The following is a 17,777-nucleotide window of genomic DNA, read 5'->3' on the forward strand; positions in this document are numbered from 1 at the left end:
ACCAGCAACATCTCAAGGGAAGAAAGAGCGGTACTTTGGGTCCTCAGAGGAGACAAAGAGACTGTCGTTCTGCCCACCGACAAAGGAAACACCAGTCATTCAGAACAGGCAGGACTATGAACAGAAGATGCTCCAACTACTTGACAACCCAGCATGCCAGAAGATCAAGACAGAGCCTACCAACAGGATACAATTAAGCACTGCCACCCTACTGAAAAATGGTGCAATTGAGGAGAAGGATATCAAGAGACTTCGACAGTGCTCTGCATAGCTCTGAGAATATACAGCCTCCCTAAGACACATAAGGAAGGCATTTGTACTATTGTCAGCAACATAGGGGTGCCCAAGTACCTTCTCGCACAACACCTGGCAGGCCTGCTCAGACTGTATGTGGAAAAGTGCGAACACCATATTCAGAACTCAACGGACTTCATTTGTTGTCTTAAGGAGCTGACTCTACAACAAACAACTTCATGGTTAGCTTTCATGTCATGTCATTTTTCACATGGGTCCCACTAGAAGATTCAATCCACCTTATCAGTGAGAAATTTGGCACAAGTTGACACAACTCCTCAAGCACGTACTTACATTCTCCTACTTCGTTTTTAATGGCCAATACTGCCAATACTACAAGCAGACCGATGGTGTAACTATGGGGAGCCCTCTCTCACCAGTGGTAGCTAACTTACTTATGGAGAGCTTTGAAGAGGAGGCACTACAAGTGGCCGAACGGAAACCTTTGTTTTTTTTTCCAATATGTGGACAACAAGTGTGTCATCTGGACCCGTGGAACTGATCATCTACAGGTGGTTTTAGAACATCTAAATTCCATCCACAGCAACACCACTGCTCACCATGGATTTCGAGAAGGAAGGGAAATTACCCTTTCTTGATGTACTTGTAGAGCAGAGATGAAATGGTCTTAGCGTGTGCCACAAACCTACACATATGGACTTACATTTACATGCCTCTAGTTGCCACCATTCTGCACAACTCAATGGGATGCTCAACACACTGGTTCACAGGGCATACTCAATATCAGACGAACAGAGTCTGCATAAAGAACTCAAACACCTAGAAAATGGGTTCCACAAGAATGGGTAAGGCAATCGACAGACCCAGACAACGCTAAGACAACGGAAACACAGCAGAAATTCAGATGAAGAACAGTCTAAAGATGAGGAACCAGGCCTTGCCTTTCTACTGTATGCAGGCAATGTGATGTCAAAAACTGAGAGACTGCTAAAACAACACAAAATTGACATGGTCTTCCGACCACCGTGAAAGAGACTGGGGACAGTGGAAGATGGATTTGGCCTCAAGAAAGTTGGCATATATAATATTCCATGTGATTGCAGCAAATCCTACATTGGTCAAACAATCCAAACAGTCGAAGACTGCTGCAAAGAACACAAACGCCACACTCGCCTAAGCCAGCCCAACAAATCGGCTCTGGCAGAACACTGCTTGGAAACTGGACACAATGGAAAATATGAAGAGACCAAGATTCTGGCCCCTACCAGTTATTACTGGGCCAGCATCTTCAAGGAAGCCATTGAAATTTGCATAACGGGCAGTCTCATAAGCTGAGACACAGATTTTCAACCCAGCAAAGCATGGAAACCATTACTTAGCTCAATGAAGGAGTCACACCTCAAGCAGACACAAGATCCTTTCACGACGGCTGCTGGGGACAGTCCATTGGATTCTGCATCTTCCACCACCTGGCGTATCGCCGGGGACGGTATAGACCTGGGTTGGCACCCGCAAACGGATTGTTGGCTTCCACAGTCGAAGCATTGTCGCTCACAAACAGAATGTTGGGGGCTGCAATCGGACTGTAGGTGCAGGAAATCGTAGCCTGACTGACAGACATAAATAACACTGACAATGAACAGATAGACAATTCCCTGAGAACCACCTGATGATGGCGGAAAGGGTATTTGCCGAAATATTGTGGGACTTCAACAATCGCATCTGGCTGGATAGCCCTGAAAACAACACATATGCCGGGAAAGCCTCCAATCACAATATCCGTGATGTTCATGTAGAAACTTTTTCTGAAGTTACACTACTTGGTGTGGAATGGCTCATATATTCTAGATTAATATTTATTCCAAATCATTTCAAACACCTTGAAGTTTAGGAAGCAGTGTAGAAGATAATGAAACTGCTTATGTCACGAGGCTGGCAGGTCAATGCCATTTGAAGAATTTGCAATACATTGTTACAGTTGGAAATCAAGATAGTGCTCTTAGCCCTTGAACAATATGAGTGAATATGTGATTTTTTTTCTGTTTCACCATTTTTTCCTAAAAAGTCTCTGTGGAACCATAATGATCTTTTTCTAAAAATTAATTGGCTCCATCATGATATTGAGTTTCCAAGTCCTTAGTACCTGATAAAGATACGTGACACCAGATAAACACATACTCTAATAAATGTAGATACTGTGAAGTCATTATTGATTTACATAACACTGACTCACACCACCGATTTTATAGATAAGCAGTGCAGTTTCAAGTGAGGACATGAAGTGCAATACAAGTAAATTGTTATTATTCTGTTCGTACTTCTTGTGTGGACAGTTCTTATGCTGAAAAATGCCGTATGCAATGGAAATACGTAAGCTATGTGCTTCTCACCATTAACATTGATACTAAATACAGCTTTAATGGACATCTGGGTGAATGATGATATGTTTATAGCCAATTTGACAATTCTATTTGCATGCAGTATTTTTGTGACTGTCATCATCATCATTGTCATCGTCATAATCAGTATCTACAGGTTTTCAAAGCTATGGTCTTATGTGCACTTGCTACCTGGATTCCAACTAGATTGTGAGATGATATTGGTGTATTTTCTCTTTATTGCAGAGTTCAATTTCTTACACCTGATTGCACTTTAATTTCTATTTATTTTCTGGCTCTCCTGGTATTAATTCAGTAATGTTAAGCTCTTCAGTATACAGGGTGAGTCACCTAACATTACCGCTGGATATATTTCGTAAACCACATCAAATACTGACGAACCGATTCCACAGACCGAAGATGAGGAGAGGGGTTAGTGTAATTGTTTAATACAAACCATACAAAAATGCACGGAAGTATGTTTTTTAGCACAAACCTACGTTTTTTTAAATGGCACCATGTTAGTTTTGTTAGCACATCTGAACATATAAACAAATACGTAATCAGTGCCATTTGTTGCATTGTAAAATGTTAATTACATCCGGAGATATTGTAACCTAAAGTTGACGCTTGAGTGCCACTCCTCCGCTGTTCGATCGTGTGTATTGGAGAGCACTGCAACATACATCGCGTTTCTACAAAATGATCTGCCAACGTTGCTCGAAAATGTCCCACTGGAAACGTGTCGACTTATGTGGTATCAGCATGATGGTGCACCTGCACATTCCGCAATTAACACTAGGCTGACCCTTGACAGGATGTTTGACGGGCATTTCATAGGATGTGGAGGATGCATAAATTCACCAGCCCGTTCTCCTGATCTTACACCTCTGGATTTCTTTCTGTGGGGTACGTAAAAGGAGAATGTGTACTGTGATGTGCCTACAACCCCAGAGGATATGAAACAACATATTGTGGCAGCCTGCGGCGACATTACACCAGATGTACTGCAGCCTGTACGACATTCGTTACGCCAGAGATTGCACTTGTGTGCAGCAAATGATGGCCACCACATTGAACATATATTGGCCTGACATGTCAGGACACACTCTATTCCACTCCGTAATTGAAAACGGAAACCACGTGTGCACGTGTACCTCACCCCTCATGCTAATGTACAAGTACGTCAGTGAAAAAGACCAATAAAAAGGTGTTAGAATGTGGACGTAATGTGCTGTTCCAGTCTCTTCTGTACCTAAGGTCCATCACCGTTCCCTTTGGATCCCTACGTAATTCGGTGCTCTCCGATACACACGATCGTACGGCGGAGGAGTGGTACACAAGTGTCAACTTTAGGTTACAATATCTCCGGATGTAATTAACGTTTTACAATGCAACAAACGGCATTGATTATGTATTTGTTTATATGTTCAGATGTGCTAACAAAACTAACGGTGTTCCATTTAAAAAAAAAAGTAGGTTTGTGTTAAAAAACATACTTCCGTGCATTTTTATATGGTTTGTATTAAACAATTATACTAGCCCCTCTCCTCACCTTTGGTCTGTGGAATCGGTTCGTCAGTATTTGATGTGGTTTACGAAATATATCCAGCGGTAACGTTAGGTGACTCGCCCTGTATACTGGCTCTGATAGATGAGATGAAAGGTGAGAGCTTATTAAATCAGCTGTTAAATCTCAAGCCTTACTTTAATTTGGAACCTCCATGTCTGTTTATAATGCTTTCTAATATCCTTACTATTTTTCATTAATTCTTTCATTCTTTGTGTTCCATATGTCACATAAGAAAAAGAACCTTTAGGAAGGTGCAACAAATTAAGGTATACTTCAACAAAGAGAAGCAAGCGCACACACACAATTAATTGCAGTGCAATCAACAATAAACTATGACTACACTCCTTTTGTAATTTGTGCTTATGACATATACTTAACCTAGCACATCCAAGTGCCAGAACCAACGTGTGTATATTGCTTAGTGTACATATGTGGCATGTGTTGTGGAATATGGGATTTGACATGACGCAACTGGAATCGTGGATCATGTAAAGAGAGACCTTAGTTCCAGTGTTCCATCATTCAGTTGTGACATCTTTCTACCCAGCGGAATGATCTCTGATCATGTAATTGCATGAAAAAGGCACATGTAAAAGCTGTCTTCTGCAGAACCCTCTTAACAACTATTTGGGAAGAATCTACAATTACATCACTTCTGTACTTCACAAGTCACGCTGCAATGTTGGGAGTTGATTAATCAGTATCATTTTGATCCAGTCCCCATTAATTACACAAATTTTACTGTAGTAATGAATACATGAGTTAGAAGTTGCTGGCAGTAATCTGTTCCTGACTCATAATGAAATGTGGACTCTTGGAACTTTTTTCCTAGTGTCACCCTTTGGAGTTCATCGAGTATCTCTGTGACACTTTTGCACTGACTAAACAAATATGTGGTGAGGTATGCAGTTGCTCTCCGGATCTTCTAAGCCTCTTCTGTTAGTCCAAGTCAGTAAGCATCCATACCGACTAACAATGCTCACGAATAGGTTAAATGTCACCTTATGGGTGAAGGTGTGTGTTGAAACACATGTACCCTTGTGAACTAGGCTGTTTAGCTGTACCGCCACAGGGCCAATCTATTCTGTATTCCAGTCGAGCTAAGACTTCCTCATCCACTTTCTTGTGTAATGCATAGGTGTCTAGGGTGTTTTCATTTACTAATGGTTTCATCAAGTATAGCACCAGGTGAATACCAAGCCTCACTGCATCTTTGGTGTGTATTCTCATACACAAGTCGGGCACAATATGACCTTGACCTGACTCATTAAAATTAAAAACATTCACCTTTTCCTGCATATAATGTTGAATAATCTCTCTCTATCCTTGGAAGGTGTTATGCACCCCGCATTGCCATCAGTCTTAGAGGAGTGGTTATAATGTAATGTCACCTCATTGTATTCACATTAGTCAGCTGTTACGAGGCTCAATAACATCAGTTCCCTCTCAAAACATGCTTCAAGTGATAGGCATATGCCGTTACACGGAACAATGAGGCTAGTCAGTGTGCAAGCCTCAACAAAGATCAGCAGCCTCTGCAAATAGCTGAGGTGAGTTAAGCTTTGTGAGCTATTTACTCATCATTACTGATCACAACAAACATATAGTTACTGACATTAATGAGTGCCTCAATAATAATTTATATTTACCTTAGCTCCTATGTCTTTAAGGTGATCTGTTAAACTGTTGCTAGTTACAGCAGGCAACATCAATGCAAATAAAACTGATTAAAATATTAAATTTTGTTTATAATTGTCAATCGCTTGAAACCAGCATTTCTTGATTCAGTTTCTATATGCATGCTGGCTTTTCAGGTCTTCATGCCGATAAATAGTATTACATTTCCAACATTCTTCTGTAGAAATCACCAATAATGAAACACCAAAGAATGAACATCTATCTGGTCATATTTTATGACATGCCTGCAATAGTGTTGCCATCAGTATTGCCCCATTGTAAAAAAATGAAGTGATTGTGTGGCGTCGATGGCCGAGAGGCCGGAGGTAGGGAAGTTCGTCCGCTGAGTTGCAAGTCTCATTTCAAGTGACGCCACATTGGGTGACTTGTGTGTTGGTGGTGGTGGTGGTGGTGGTGGTGGTGGTGGTGGTGGTGGTGCCAACTCGCCGGGAATCGAACCTGGGCCTGATGCATGGTAGGCAAACCCATTAACACTCAGATAAGCAAGTGGACTGCCCCATTGTGCCTGGAATACATGACAGTATCACTATATGGCGTAGCAATAGTGCTGATGGAGCAAGCTGTTGCAGGTAGATGCCAATGTGTGGCTGGTGTTATGTGCCTGAGTGGAGAATGTTTCAAATGGCTAGGTCATACCTGCATCAGATTTCGTGTCTAAATGCTTCTCTCACTCTTACCTTTGCTTCATCTTTCTGACACTGCCAGTTCTGCAGTACCAAGTCACTTAATTTGAGCACAGAAACAGTATGACGTTGCTTCAGTTTGAAAGTTTGCCTGCTTATGTAATGGCATTTGATTTGTTTGTTTGCCTACTGAAATGAAAAGGCAAACAATCCATGAATTTCCTTAATGTGATGTATCTGTTAGCAGAGCTATGGGACTTAAAAAAGCCACTGTCTGAAAAAATGACTTTTTCACTGTTTCCTTGTAATTATTAGATGATCTGCTGCAGCAAGTCACAATTGTATTCTGTGTAAGCACTAAGACTTCTAAACTTTTTGTAAGCTTCATGTTTCTATGATCTTGGAAAGCCCATGTCAACTGTTCTCGGCATTATTACAGTGTATGTATACATTACTTTTCATGTCCCATAACTCAAGTCGTAGATGTATTGTATTTATGAAATTTGTAACATTGGTAAAACATAATAAGATATTGACATAAACATTTGATTGATATTTCAAATGTACCTTTATGAATTTCTAGAGTCCTTCTAAAGTGTTACAAAATTCTTGCTCCAAGAGACATATCGATGAGAGAAGTGCACTTTAAAGAGGTACAGCAAACTTATGTGTAAATCACCATTTGCCATGTCCGCAGTTCGTGGTCTAGTGGCTAGGGGTTGCTGCCTCTGGATCACGGGGTCCCAGGTTCGATTCCCGGCCGGGTTGGGGATTTGATCTGCCTGGGGACTGGGTATTTGTGTTGTCCTTATCATTTCATCACCAACACCATCATCATCATTCGTGACAGTGGCTAATTGGACTGTGTCAAAATTGGGACTTTGTATGGGCGCTGATGACCGCGCAGTTGAGCGCCCCACAAACCAATCATCATCATCATCATCACCACCATTTGCCAAATGATAAAGAATGAACACCAGTCTAGTTGTACCTGATATACAGTCTCTCAAGTTGGTTCTGGTGTTACTAGTTTTCAGATCAGTTGCTTTTACGATACAGTTAAAATTTGTGTTTCGACAATCTGATGGAGTTTTAAAAAAATACACATACAGCATCAGCTCATGAGTTAGTTTCAGAGGGAGCTCACCTACTTGAAGAAGAAGAAGAAGAAGAAGAAGAAGAAGGAGTCCACAGCAGAGCCTGATTTATTTTTTCTTGCTCTCTCTCCCCCTCTCCCTCTCCCCCCCTCTCCCTCCCCCTTCCTCTAAACCCTAATCTTCCATTTTCCATCCACATTCTTCTACATTCTACATTTCTATTCTGCAATATAAATCGAGTGTACTTATCTGCAAAGAATACGAAGGGATATAATAAAAAAGCATTTTTTAAAAGCTCTATATTTTCAAATTGTTCACAAAACAACCTTATCCCCTTCAAAATACTCTCTGTTACAACTAATACTTTCATCCCACTGGTGATTCTGCTGTTTGAAATATTTTTTGTAGTCATCTTTAGAAATGGCTGACAGTTTCCCCACCCCCCCTTTTTTTTAGTTCTTCAGTGTTGTCAAATTGGTGTCCTTTTATGTGTGGATGAAATATGTCCTTGGCATCAGAAAAGCAAATCACAATTTTTTATGTTTGATTTGACTTGATGACATTTTTTGGATGGGGAAACGACGCCTTCCATTGGCTTGACTGTTGCTTTGTTTCTGTGTTGTAACCGTAGCACCATCACTCATCTCACCATCACTCATCACCAGTAATGACCTTTGACAGAAAATTGGGCTTGGTTTCAAGCTGTTATTTCAAAGCATGACATGTTCCAACTCATTGTTCCTTTTGATTGTCAGTCAGAACTCAATTAACAAACTTGGCAGCAACCCTCTTTGTTCCCAAATGTTCCATTAAAATTCGCTGAAACAAGCTCCAAGGTAACCCATTAATCTCCGAAAGTTGATCAGTTGCATGTCAACGGTCTGTGAGCACAAGCCCTTGCATTTTTTCAATATTTTCGTCGATTTGGGCAGGTGATGGATGTCCAGAAAGAGATCTGTCATCAATTGACATGTTTCCATTTTTAAATCAAGCAAATCACTCATACACTTGAGTTTTTCCCATAGCACCCTCTTGGTAAGCTGCTTTGAACATTAAAACAGTTTCAGCAGCATTTTTACCAAGTAGTAAAGAAAATTTCACAGCTCCACATTGTTCACTTAAACTTGCCATCATGAAAAATGAAACAAGAACAAAATGGTACCAGCAGAAACAATCACTGCGGATGAGGAGAACAAGCCAGGTCGACAACACAGGCAGCGCTGAACTGGCAATGAGTTGCACTATACATGCCTAGTGGCAAAAATGTGTACTACACAAGCTCAGCCAACGGCAGTGTTACTCCACTTTTTTTTAGGTTTGTTTGTATTTTGTTACATTACAGTGTACATCATTTTTCTGAGGTAGAATTTTTCTTCCATTTGTTTCAGGTACTCAGTGCTTCAGATACAGAAGGATCACAACTGTCATATACACCACAAAAACTGGATCTGGCTTTGTTTCAGAAGAGCCACTGTGATAAAACAGAGATAGTGCCTCGGAATAAAACAGCAGAGGTGTCAAACAGTGACACTGTGAGTGGTTTAAATCGGAAAGAGACAAATATATTTAAAAAGGAAAAACTGCAAACACGTAATGTGGCTGCACAAGAAAGGTGTCATTTTGAAAATTACCATTCAACATCAGAACATTGCAAGAACAATGAAGCCCATGAGAAGCAACTGGAACATACTATAGATGCAGATGTTTGTGTCTCCACTACAGACAACATGGGGTGTGCATTAAATGTGGAAGACCATCATAGTAAAAGACAAAAATGCTTTATGTCACACTCTTTGAGGAATGGAAATAATGACACTAAATTACCAGATCAGCATGACGAATCACATAGTTTGTTATTTAAGGAAAAGCATAAATGTCCTCCAGGAAAAAATGACAATACAATCTCAGTAGAAAATTCAGATGGAAAAATGAAGAATGTCATATCCATAACTTTAAGCTCTGACAGTGAACAGGAATTTGCAGAAGATCAATGCACACAGTCCTCCACTAGAGATCACATGCCACAACTTCCATTTATGAAGTCTCCTGTGTACAGAATGTTGAGAAAAAATAGTAACTCAGTGACTACTCAAGAAAATAAACAGGTTTCAGAGGAAAAAAATGAAACTGACACATTTGAAGAAAATAGAAAAGTAATTAACCAGAGCATTTTTTCTGAAGATATTATCGTTCATGATAACACAAAGCCTGAGAAATCAGGCCTTAAACCTTTAGCAAAAGAGACTGGGAAAATTATTTTCAATAAGGGATATGTTGTGGCAAGTAACTCAATTGCCAACATATGCACAAAAACACTGGAGAATTTAATTCAAAAAGAGTTACCCAAATGTACTGAAAGCAGTGTCAGGAGTCCGCCTCACTCTGTAGTTACAAACGAAGAGCAGTCTACACGCACAGAGGGTTTAGATTCTTCAGATCAAATGCTTTATTTGTCACAAAAGACATTTAAGAGGCCTGAGAAGGGCACATGTGGGTCACTGGGCTCTGAGAATGTCCTGAAAAGTATTGAAGATAATCGAATGATGCTTCATAATCCTCAGAATGAATGGGCTGGTGGCCTAGAAATTGGCTTAGATGACGATATGCCGCACATTGTTCTTGGAGATGAAATGGTTGTTGATGGGTCAACATGTGAAGAAATTGCTTTTGAAGAAATCCATGATACATCTACACATAATAATGAAAAAAATTATAGTATTCAAAGAGAAATTGCCGAGAGTAATATTTCGAAGATTGAAAATTTAAATGCCCTTTGCTCTGGAGATGCAGAAATAGATTTCATAGAGTCAACTGCTACTGAAGAAACTGCCATTAGAACAGGCCATGAAGAAAATGCAAACAAAGCAACACAGTTGGTTTCAGACACCAGTCGCAGTGGAAATCAGAGCGCAGCTTCAGAAAATAGTAGTATGAATAATGAAAGAACTATTTTGAGATCTTGTGATGTTAAAACTCGAGCATCACTGCTTTTTCAAGAAAATGTTAGTCACTTGCCAGCATGTGAAAAACTTTTTGAGTGCCACATATGTAATAGGATTTTAACAACGCAAAGTAATTTGAAACGACATTTGTTAAAGCATGAGAAGTGTACAGTAGGATCAATTATCTGTGAACTTTGCAATGAACAACTTGTTGACAGGGTACATTTGAAACAACATTTAAAAGTCCAGCATCAACAATATGTAAAATGTGCATTTTGTGATAAAGAATTTTCAAATATGAAATTGTGTAGAGATCATGAACTGACTCATCCTGAAAGGGCAACGTATAAATGTGACATTTGTAATCAAATGTTTGTCACTGAGGGTCGGCTTAAAAACCACAAAGAATTGATTCACGATGATCAGTGTGACACCTTCAGAGATAATGATTTTTTCAAGTGCCACATATGTTTTAAAACCCTGAGGACACATCACAATCTTAAGAGACATCTTACAAACCATGAAAAACCTCCAGTATCTGTGTCATCTGTGTCATGTAATCTTTGTCAAGAAGTTTTCACAGATAAATCTAAATTATACCAGCACAGGGAAGAGAAACATCCTAAGAAACACAACTGCACATTTTGCAACAAAGAATTTCTGAGCTTGAGAAGCTGCAGGATACATGAATCATTGCACCCAGAGCGAGTAGTTTACAAATGTAATATATGTGAAACTGTTTTTCTCACGGAATTACGGTTGAATAGACACAAAGATATATATCATAGGGAACCATACTGCCGGATCTGTCGCAAGGAAATAACTGATCGTTCAAAACTTATTGAACATGAAAGACGACATGGGCGCTTTAAACAAGTTTTTATGTGCAAGGAATGTCCTAAAGTATTCAGGACAGCATCAGGGTTGAAGTACCACATGTCTGTTCATACGGGAAAGTATGCAGTTTATTGTGAAATATGTGGTAAAGGTCTTCATTCTGAAGTTGTATTAGCAGAACATAAAGCAACTCACACAAAAGAAGTGCGGTACACATGTGAACTATGTGGCAGAACCTTCTCCTCTAATAGTACTTATAGAATGCACCGTCTCTGGCATGATAATCCTTTGCCTTATCAGTGTAATTTCTGTGACAAAAAATTTAAACATACTTCTATTTTGGCGGTGCACAAGAGACGGGTCCATACTGGTGAACGCCCATACAAATGTAAGTACTGTAACATGGCTTTCAGTGTCAGCAGCACGCTCAACAAGCACTTAATTCTGCACACAAAACAGTATCCATTTAAATGTGAACAATGCAATAAGGGATTTACAACACGTACTAAAATAGCGAATCATCTTGCAAAAGTCCACAATGATGATAGCATGTTAATTGCTGGCAAGAAGGTTTGTGAGTATAAAATGGCATTGAGGCCTAGTGAAATGGCTGATGTAGAATCTTTACATGAATTTCCAACAGATGAAACAGATGAAATGGATTTGTAGGAAAAACATCAGTCAGTGAAAGTTGTGACCAATTATCAGAATTACAGTGGCCCACAGTGAAATATATTTTCTCATTGCTATGGTGTATAAACTAGGAGCTGAAGAAGAAAATATAAATAAATACTGATGAGTTAACTAAATTCTTAAGAATGTATATGGACAAATTCTATCATTTGAGGAGATGGAAATTAAAAATAACCAAACTTAGGTCCATGTACAAAGTGTTACTTGCAGAGAAAATGGGAGGAAGTATAGTGTTATTGGTTTTTTTAACAGTTATAACTATGTACAGATAAAATTGTCTCTGATTGTCCTGAGAATCTCATCTCTTATTTTTAAATGAGTGGTTCTGAAGTGCACAATACTTAAACATTCCACCAATGTTTTGTAGTGGGACTAAAAGACGCTTGTGTGATACATTTGTGTGTGTGTGTGTGTGTGTGTGTGTGTGTGTGTGTGTGTGTGTGTGTGTGTTCGCTGAGCTTTTCCAGAAAAGTGCTTATACAACAGAATTGTGTAGTATACTGTAATATTTCTCGTAGTTTGAATATTTTTGTGGGAAAAAGTTATTTTTTGTGGACTTATAAGACCTTGTTGAAAACTGTCATTTGATGAGTTATTATCTGAAAATAATAACCACTATTGAGACAGTATTTTTATGTGAATCTGAGAATTCATAAAACTATATAAATATCATTTTATGTTTATTTAGTTTAGTATTTATTTAGTATCAGAAAGATTGATGTAAAATTTTGTGAACTTTTGTAAACTTACCTTTGCTGGACCAAACCAGTGTAAAAATAAAATGTATTAACTTCAGCGAATTAATGTGCAGGCTTTTAAGCATCCTTATCAGAGACACTGTAAACTAACTGATCAGTAGCACTGTGAAAATCAAAGGTATTTGGGAATTGGCCGAGTATGATGTAATTGCGTTAATCACAACTAACAAATATCACAATGTTGTTGTCAACACATGTCAGCATATATACAGTAAATGTTGTCATGTCCGATTTGTGTAACTGTAGAAGTAACTATTTTTGAAGTATCCATTCCAAATTGATTTATTTTTGGTTCTAAACTAACTGGTAATTCTCAGCTTTGATTTGAAGGATACTGTTCATTGTATACAAGATATTTTTGATAAAGCCACATGTGCCCCCTGTGTTGTTTTAAACTGTGAGCACTTGAGGGGGCTGAGCATTTGTTTGTTGGGTACAGGTTTAGTGAACTTTGGTTTCCTGAGTTGAGGACTGGTATGCACTGTCAGTCCTCTGTAACTATAAGCTATGGACATGGTTCAGCAACCACCATCTGTTGTGGTGGAACACTGTGTGTCATAGGGAAGGGAACTCTTGCTTGATCCCCTGGATCATAAGAATGGAAGAAAACTTCTATAAAAAAATCCTCAGCTATGCACTGATGAGGTGCAAAATTCATTTACACACAATTCTGGGTAACCTATTGCACCTTAGTTGTGTAATACTTACCCTGGCAAGTGGGGCTCTGTGTGGGTGTGTGTTTACCTCCCTGCTAATGGGACTTCTGTGAAATCTAAATTCCTTTCTTCTGGTCCCAGTGGTTCAGGTAAGCCATTGGGCAGTGTAGTTCCAAAGCAACCACATGTGGATAGTCCACCTAAGGCACCTTGAATGGAGGAGAAAGCAGTAATATAGTAACAGTCCACATCTTGTGATAAATAGTATGTTCACTGTTATTAAACATGCAGAAGTTGTGTTTCTATATCCATAAAGCTCTACCGGACTTACAGGGCAATTTAAATCTGTCAAGAGGCTGCACAGTGGTGTACTTGTGGTTTGGGCACTGAAAGCTTTCCAAGTAAACAAGTTGTTACATGCCAAACTTTTTGGTGAATATCCCTTCAACTGTTAGCTGAATTGTACTAAAGAAGTTGTGACATGCTGGGACACTATGGATATTGATATCAAAGAACTTCAACAGGAGTGGGAAAGCGAAGTTCAGAATTTCTCAGAAAGGGGTGTTGGATATCTTCAGAAATCACAATTATCTATCCTGACATTCAGTATGCCAAAGTTGCCTGGAATTATTGTGGCAAGGTTTCTCCGACTTAGTTAGGACCTGTGTACCTGATCCAATGCACTGCTTTTAGTGTCAATGCCTCAGTCACATCACCATGGGTTGTAATGGTCAGGCCATGTGTGGTTACACTACCCACAAATTAGGTATTCATTGTACTGCCCCACCCATGCATGACAGTTGTCCCAAGTCCATCCAATTCCGAGCAGGGAACATCTTGTCTTTGCAGAAGAGAAGAAATGCCAGGAGATTAAATCACCCAACTCATCTCATCCCTGTTGCAAAGAAGGCATGTAAGGTCACACAGTCACCCAATTCTGTAAAGACGTTTGCCTCATCATTGAAGCAATATGTACAGAAGACCAGTATTGGCATGCAGACTTTGACAGCTGAGCAGAGCACATCAACCTGCACCTGTAAATGTGGTTGCAAGCCTGGATCACTCGTCCAATCACCAATCCTTCCTGGCACTGAAATAATAAGGGTTGTAGAACCTTATGTCAGAAAGAATAACAGACTCTCATGGCATATGGAAGAAGAACACTAGCAACTTGTTTCTGTTAAAATGGCCATGCCACTGTCCTCAAAATCTAGGTAGGGGACAAAAAAGAAAGAAAGGCTGAAATGAACAGGTCCGAAGCCATCAGACTATGCAACTTTGTTCCGCATTAATTTTTATTCTAAAGCGGAGTGCACGCTGATACAAAACTTCCTGGCTGATTGAAACTGTGTGCTAGACCTGAGAGCTCCACCGACTGAGCTACCCGAGTATGAACCAGACCGGTACATATTTTTAATCAGCAAGGAAGTTTCATATCAGCCCACACACTGCTCCAGGGTAAACATTCATTCTGGAAACAATCCCCCAGGCTGTGGCTCGGTCGTGTTCCTGCAATATCCTTTCTTCCAAGAGTGCTGTTCTTGCAAGGTTTGCAGAACTCCCGTGAAGTTTGGAAGGTAGGGGATGAAGTGGAGCGGTGATGATGGGTCGTGGGCCATGCATGTTCAGGTAGCTCAGTTGGCAGAGCAATTTCATGTGAAAGGCAAAGGTCTTGGGTTTGAGTCTCACTTTGGTACTTTTGACCTTGATCCTGTCTGATGTGACCTGCTGTAGATGGTACGTAACGGGAAGCCCTGCCTCACTCATCCCCCTCCCCCCCTTGCTGTGACCTCCCCAGCATGGAGGATGACGGGAGGAATGTGGAACCGAATGGTTTCAGGATGCGTGAGGAGGAGCTATGTCTATTAGCTCAGGGTAGACCAATGTGTCTTTGAGAGTCACATTTGAAATTCTGTGACACCCCTGAGCTAAGTGACTACATTTTCTAGAATAAGGATGACCTTAGCAGAGAGAGAGCTAAAGGAGGAATGGTAAATTTTGTAAACCGTATCATCAGTTGACAATAGTTCCCCTCTACATGCCCCACGAAACGTACTAGATGAATAGGCTCTCAGTGACCATGTTACTCAGCTCCCCTACCCCTTCCTCCTCTGTGGTCATATTAATGCATACAATGTTCTTTGAAGTTCTGCAACCCCCTACCACATGGGTAGGGCAACTGAGAACATTCTTATTTCCATCTTTGTTGAATATGGGACTTAGCATTACTTTCAGCACTGCAACAACCTTAATTTTTTATCTATATTTTTTATCATTGGTCATGTTATTTAATTTATATGACTTTTGAGAGGTAATACAATTAGAAATACCACATGTGTCTGTATGAAGTTTTAGAGAATTTCATATTATTTGTCTACTTATTATTTTTAATCAAATTTAAATACTAGAACGAATGTATTTATAACTATTGATGAGTAAATTAAGAAATGCATAGAGTTTTCCTGAAAATGTATGCCTGTCACAATTTGCAAAATCTCTTACACACGCAATCTGGTAAGGTACCGGAACTACCTTGCACCTCGATGCTTTGAGCTGCAGACACAGAGGTAGGCCCAATTTGGCAATTAATGTGCACTGTGGTGAGATGTTGCTAATGTAGCAAGAACAAATAGTGTAGGTACATATTTTTGGAATATCACAGAATTTACACTTGTACTACAAAAATGAACATTTGAATAGGATTCAAACCGTTGCCTCATACACGTTCGCCTTAGAAGCTCGAATGCTAACCACTTGCCCATTATGAACTCTTTAACTTACAGCACCTACACACAAATATGTCAGTTACATAAAAGATGTGTAAAACTTACCTAGTTATTGTCCACAGCTCATGGTCTTGTGGTAGCATTCTCGCTTCCGGCGCATGGGGTCCCGGGTTCGATTTCCGGCGGGGTCAGGGATTTTCTCTGCCTCGTGATGACTGGGTGTTGTGTGTTCTTCATCATCATTGACTCACAAGTTGCCGAAGTGGCGTCAACTAAAAAGGACTTGCAATACGGCGGCCGAACTTCCCCGCATGGGGCCTTCCGGCCAACAATGACATACGATCATTTCATTTCATCTAGTTATTTTCTTGGAATTACCATAGTATTACACGTTACTACTTACCCATTATGTTAGATTAAATTAGTTTTTCGTTCCATAGATCCGTGCTGAGGAGATCCTCGTGGATGTGGAACATGTCACATTTCTTTTTTAAGCTGAAATAAGAATGCAAATAGTATGAATGTATGCAGTACATCATTTGTTTCTATTAAAAAATTCGTCTATGGAGTAGGAGGAGTTGGCCAGTAGTAAGTCTTTCAGACTCCTTTCAAACTGATATTTATTTGTAACTAAATTTTTTATGCTTGCTAGCAAATTGTTGAAGATGAGTGTTCCTGAGTAGTGGACCCCTTTTTGAACTAAAGTAAGTGCTTTTAAGTCCTTGTGCAGATCATTTTTGTTCCTGGTATTGTATGTATGAACTGAGCTGTTTGTTGGAAACAAATTTCATTAAGGAGTAAATATACTACCCAGTTCTTTGAAGAGGTTTCTACAGGACGTTAATGAATTTACTCCTCAAATAATACATATTACACGCTTTTTGACTTAAAGAGTTACCCCAAAATATTATACCACATGACATTATGGAATAAAAGTAGGCAGAGTATGCAAACGTTTTCATTTTTATGTCGCCTATGTCAGTTAACACTCGAATTGCAAATACAGATTTGTTAAGGCTTTTCTGCAGTTCTGTGGTGTGCCCCTCCCAACTGAATTTATTATCAAGTTGTAATCCCAGGAATTTAAGACTGTCAACCTCTTCTATCTGCTCCTCTTCATACTTTATGCATATGCTGGATGGAAACCTCTTACATGTTCTGAATTGCATATAGCGAGTCTTTTTGAAGTTTAATGTCAGTGAGTTGGGTTTAAACCATTTATTAATATCCATGAAAATATCATTAGCAGATCTTTCTAGAACTACACTCGACATACTATTTTTTTGCAATACTTGTGTCATCTGCAAACAAAACGAACTCTGCTTCTGGCATTGTTGTTTTAATAGTCTGCTAAAGCAGGGTGTATACGCTCCGGGACAACTGGGAAATCCATGAAAAACCTGGAAATTTTTTCATCTGGGAGAAAACTGGGATTCTTTGGAATTCCGGGAGTTTTCATGGTTTTAATTTTTAGTTAATTTTCTTAAATTTCGACTCATAAGAACTGATACTCCAGCAAAGAATATTGCTGTATCTTGCTA

General features: G+C 39.5%; 1 protein-coding gene across 1 annotated transcript in view; it reads left to right on the plus strand.

The window, feature by feature from the left end:
* Nucleotides 1–14,077, plus strand: part of LOC126355181 (uncharacterized) — a 131,402-nt gene extending 117,325 nt beyond the window's left edge. Inside the window, exon 12 of the mRNA XM_050005438.1 lies at nt 9,013–14,077. Within this exon, the coding sequence (XP_049861395.1) occupies nt 9,013–12,072 (3,060 nt within the window). The 3' untranslated portion in view covers nt 12,073–14,077. The remainder of the gene's footprint in view (nt 1–9,012) is intronic.
* Nucleotides 14,078–17,777: the final 3,700 nt, after the last annotated feature.

This window comes from Schistocerca gregaria, chromosome 1 (assembly GCF_023897955.1).
Source record: "Schistocerca gregaria isolate iqSchGreg1 chromosome 1, iqSchGreg1.2, whole genome shotgun sequence".
In the NCBI taxonomy this organism is placed as follows: Eukaryota; Metazoa; Arthropoda; class Insecta; order Orthoptera; family Acrididae; genus Schistocerca; species Schistocerca gregaria.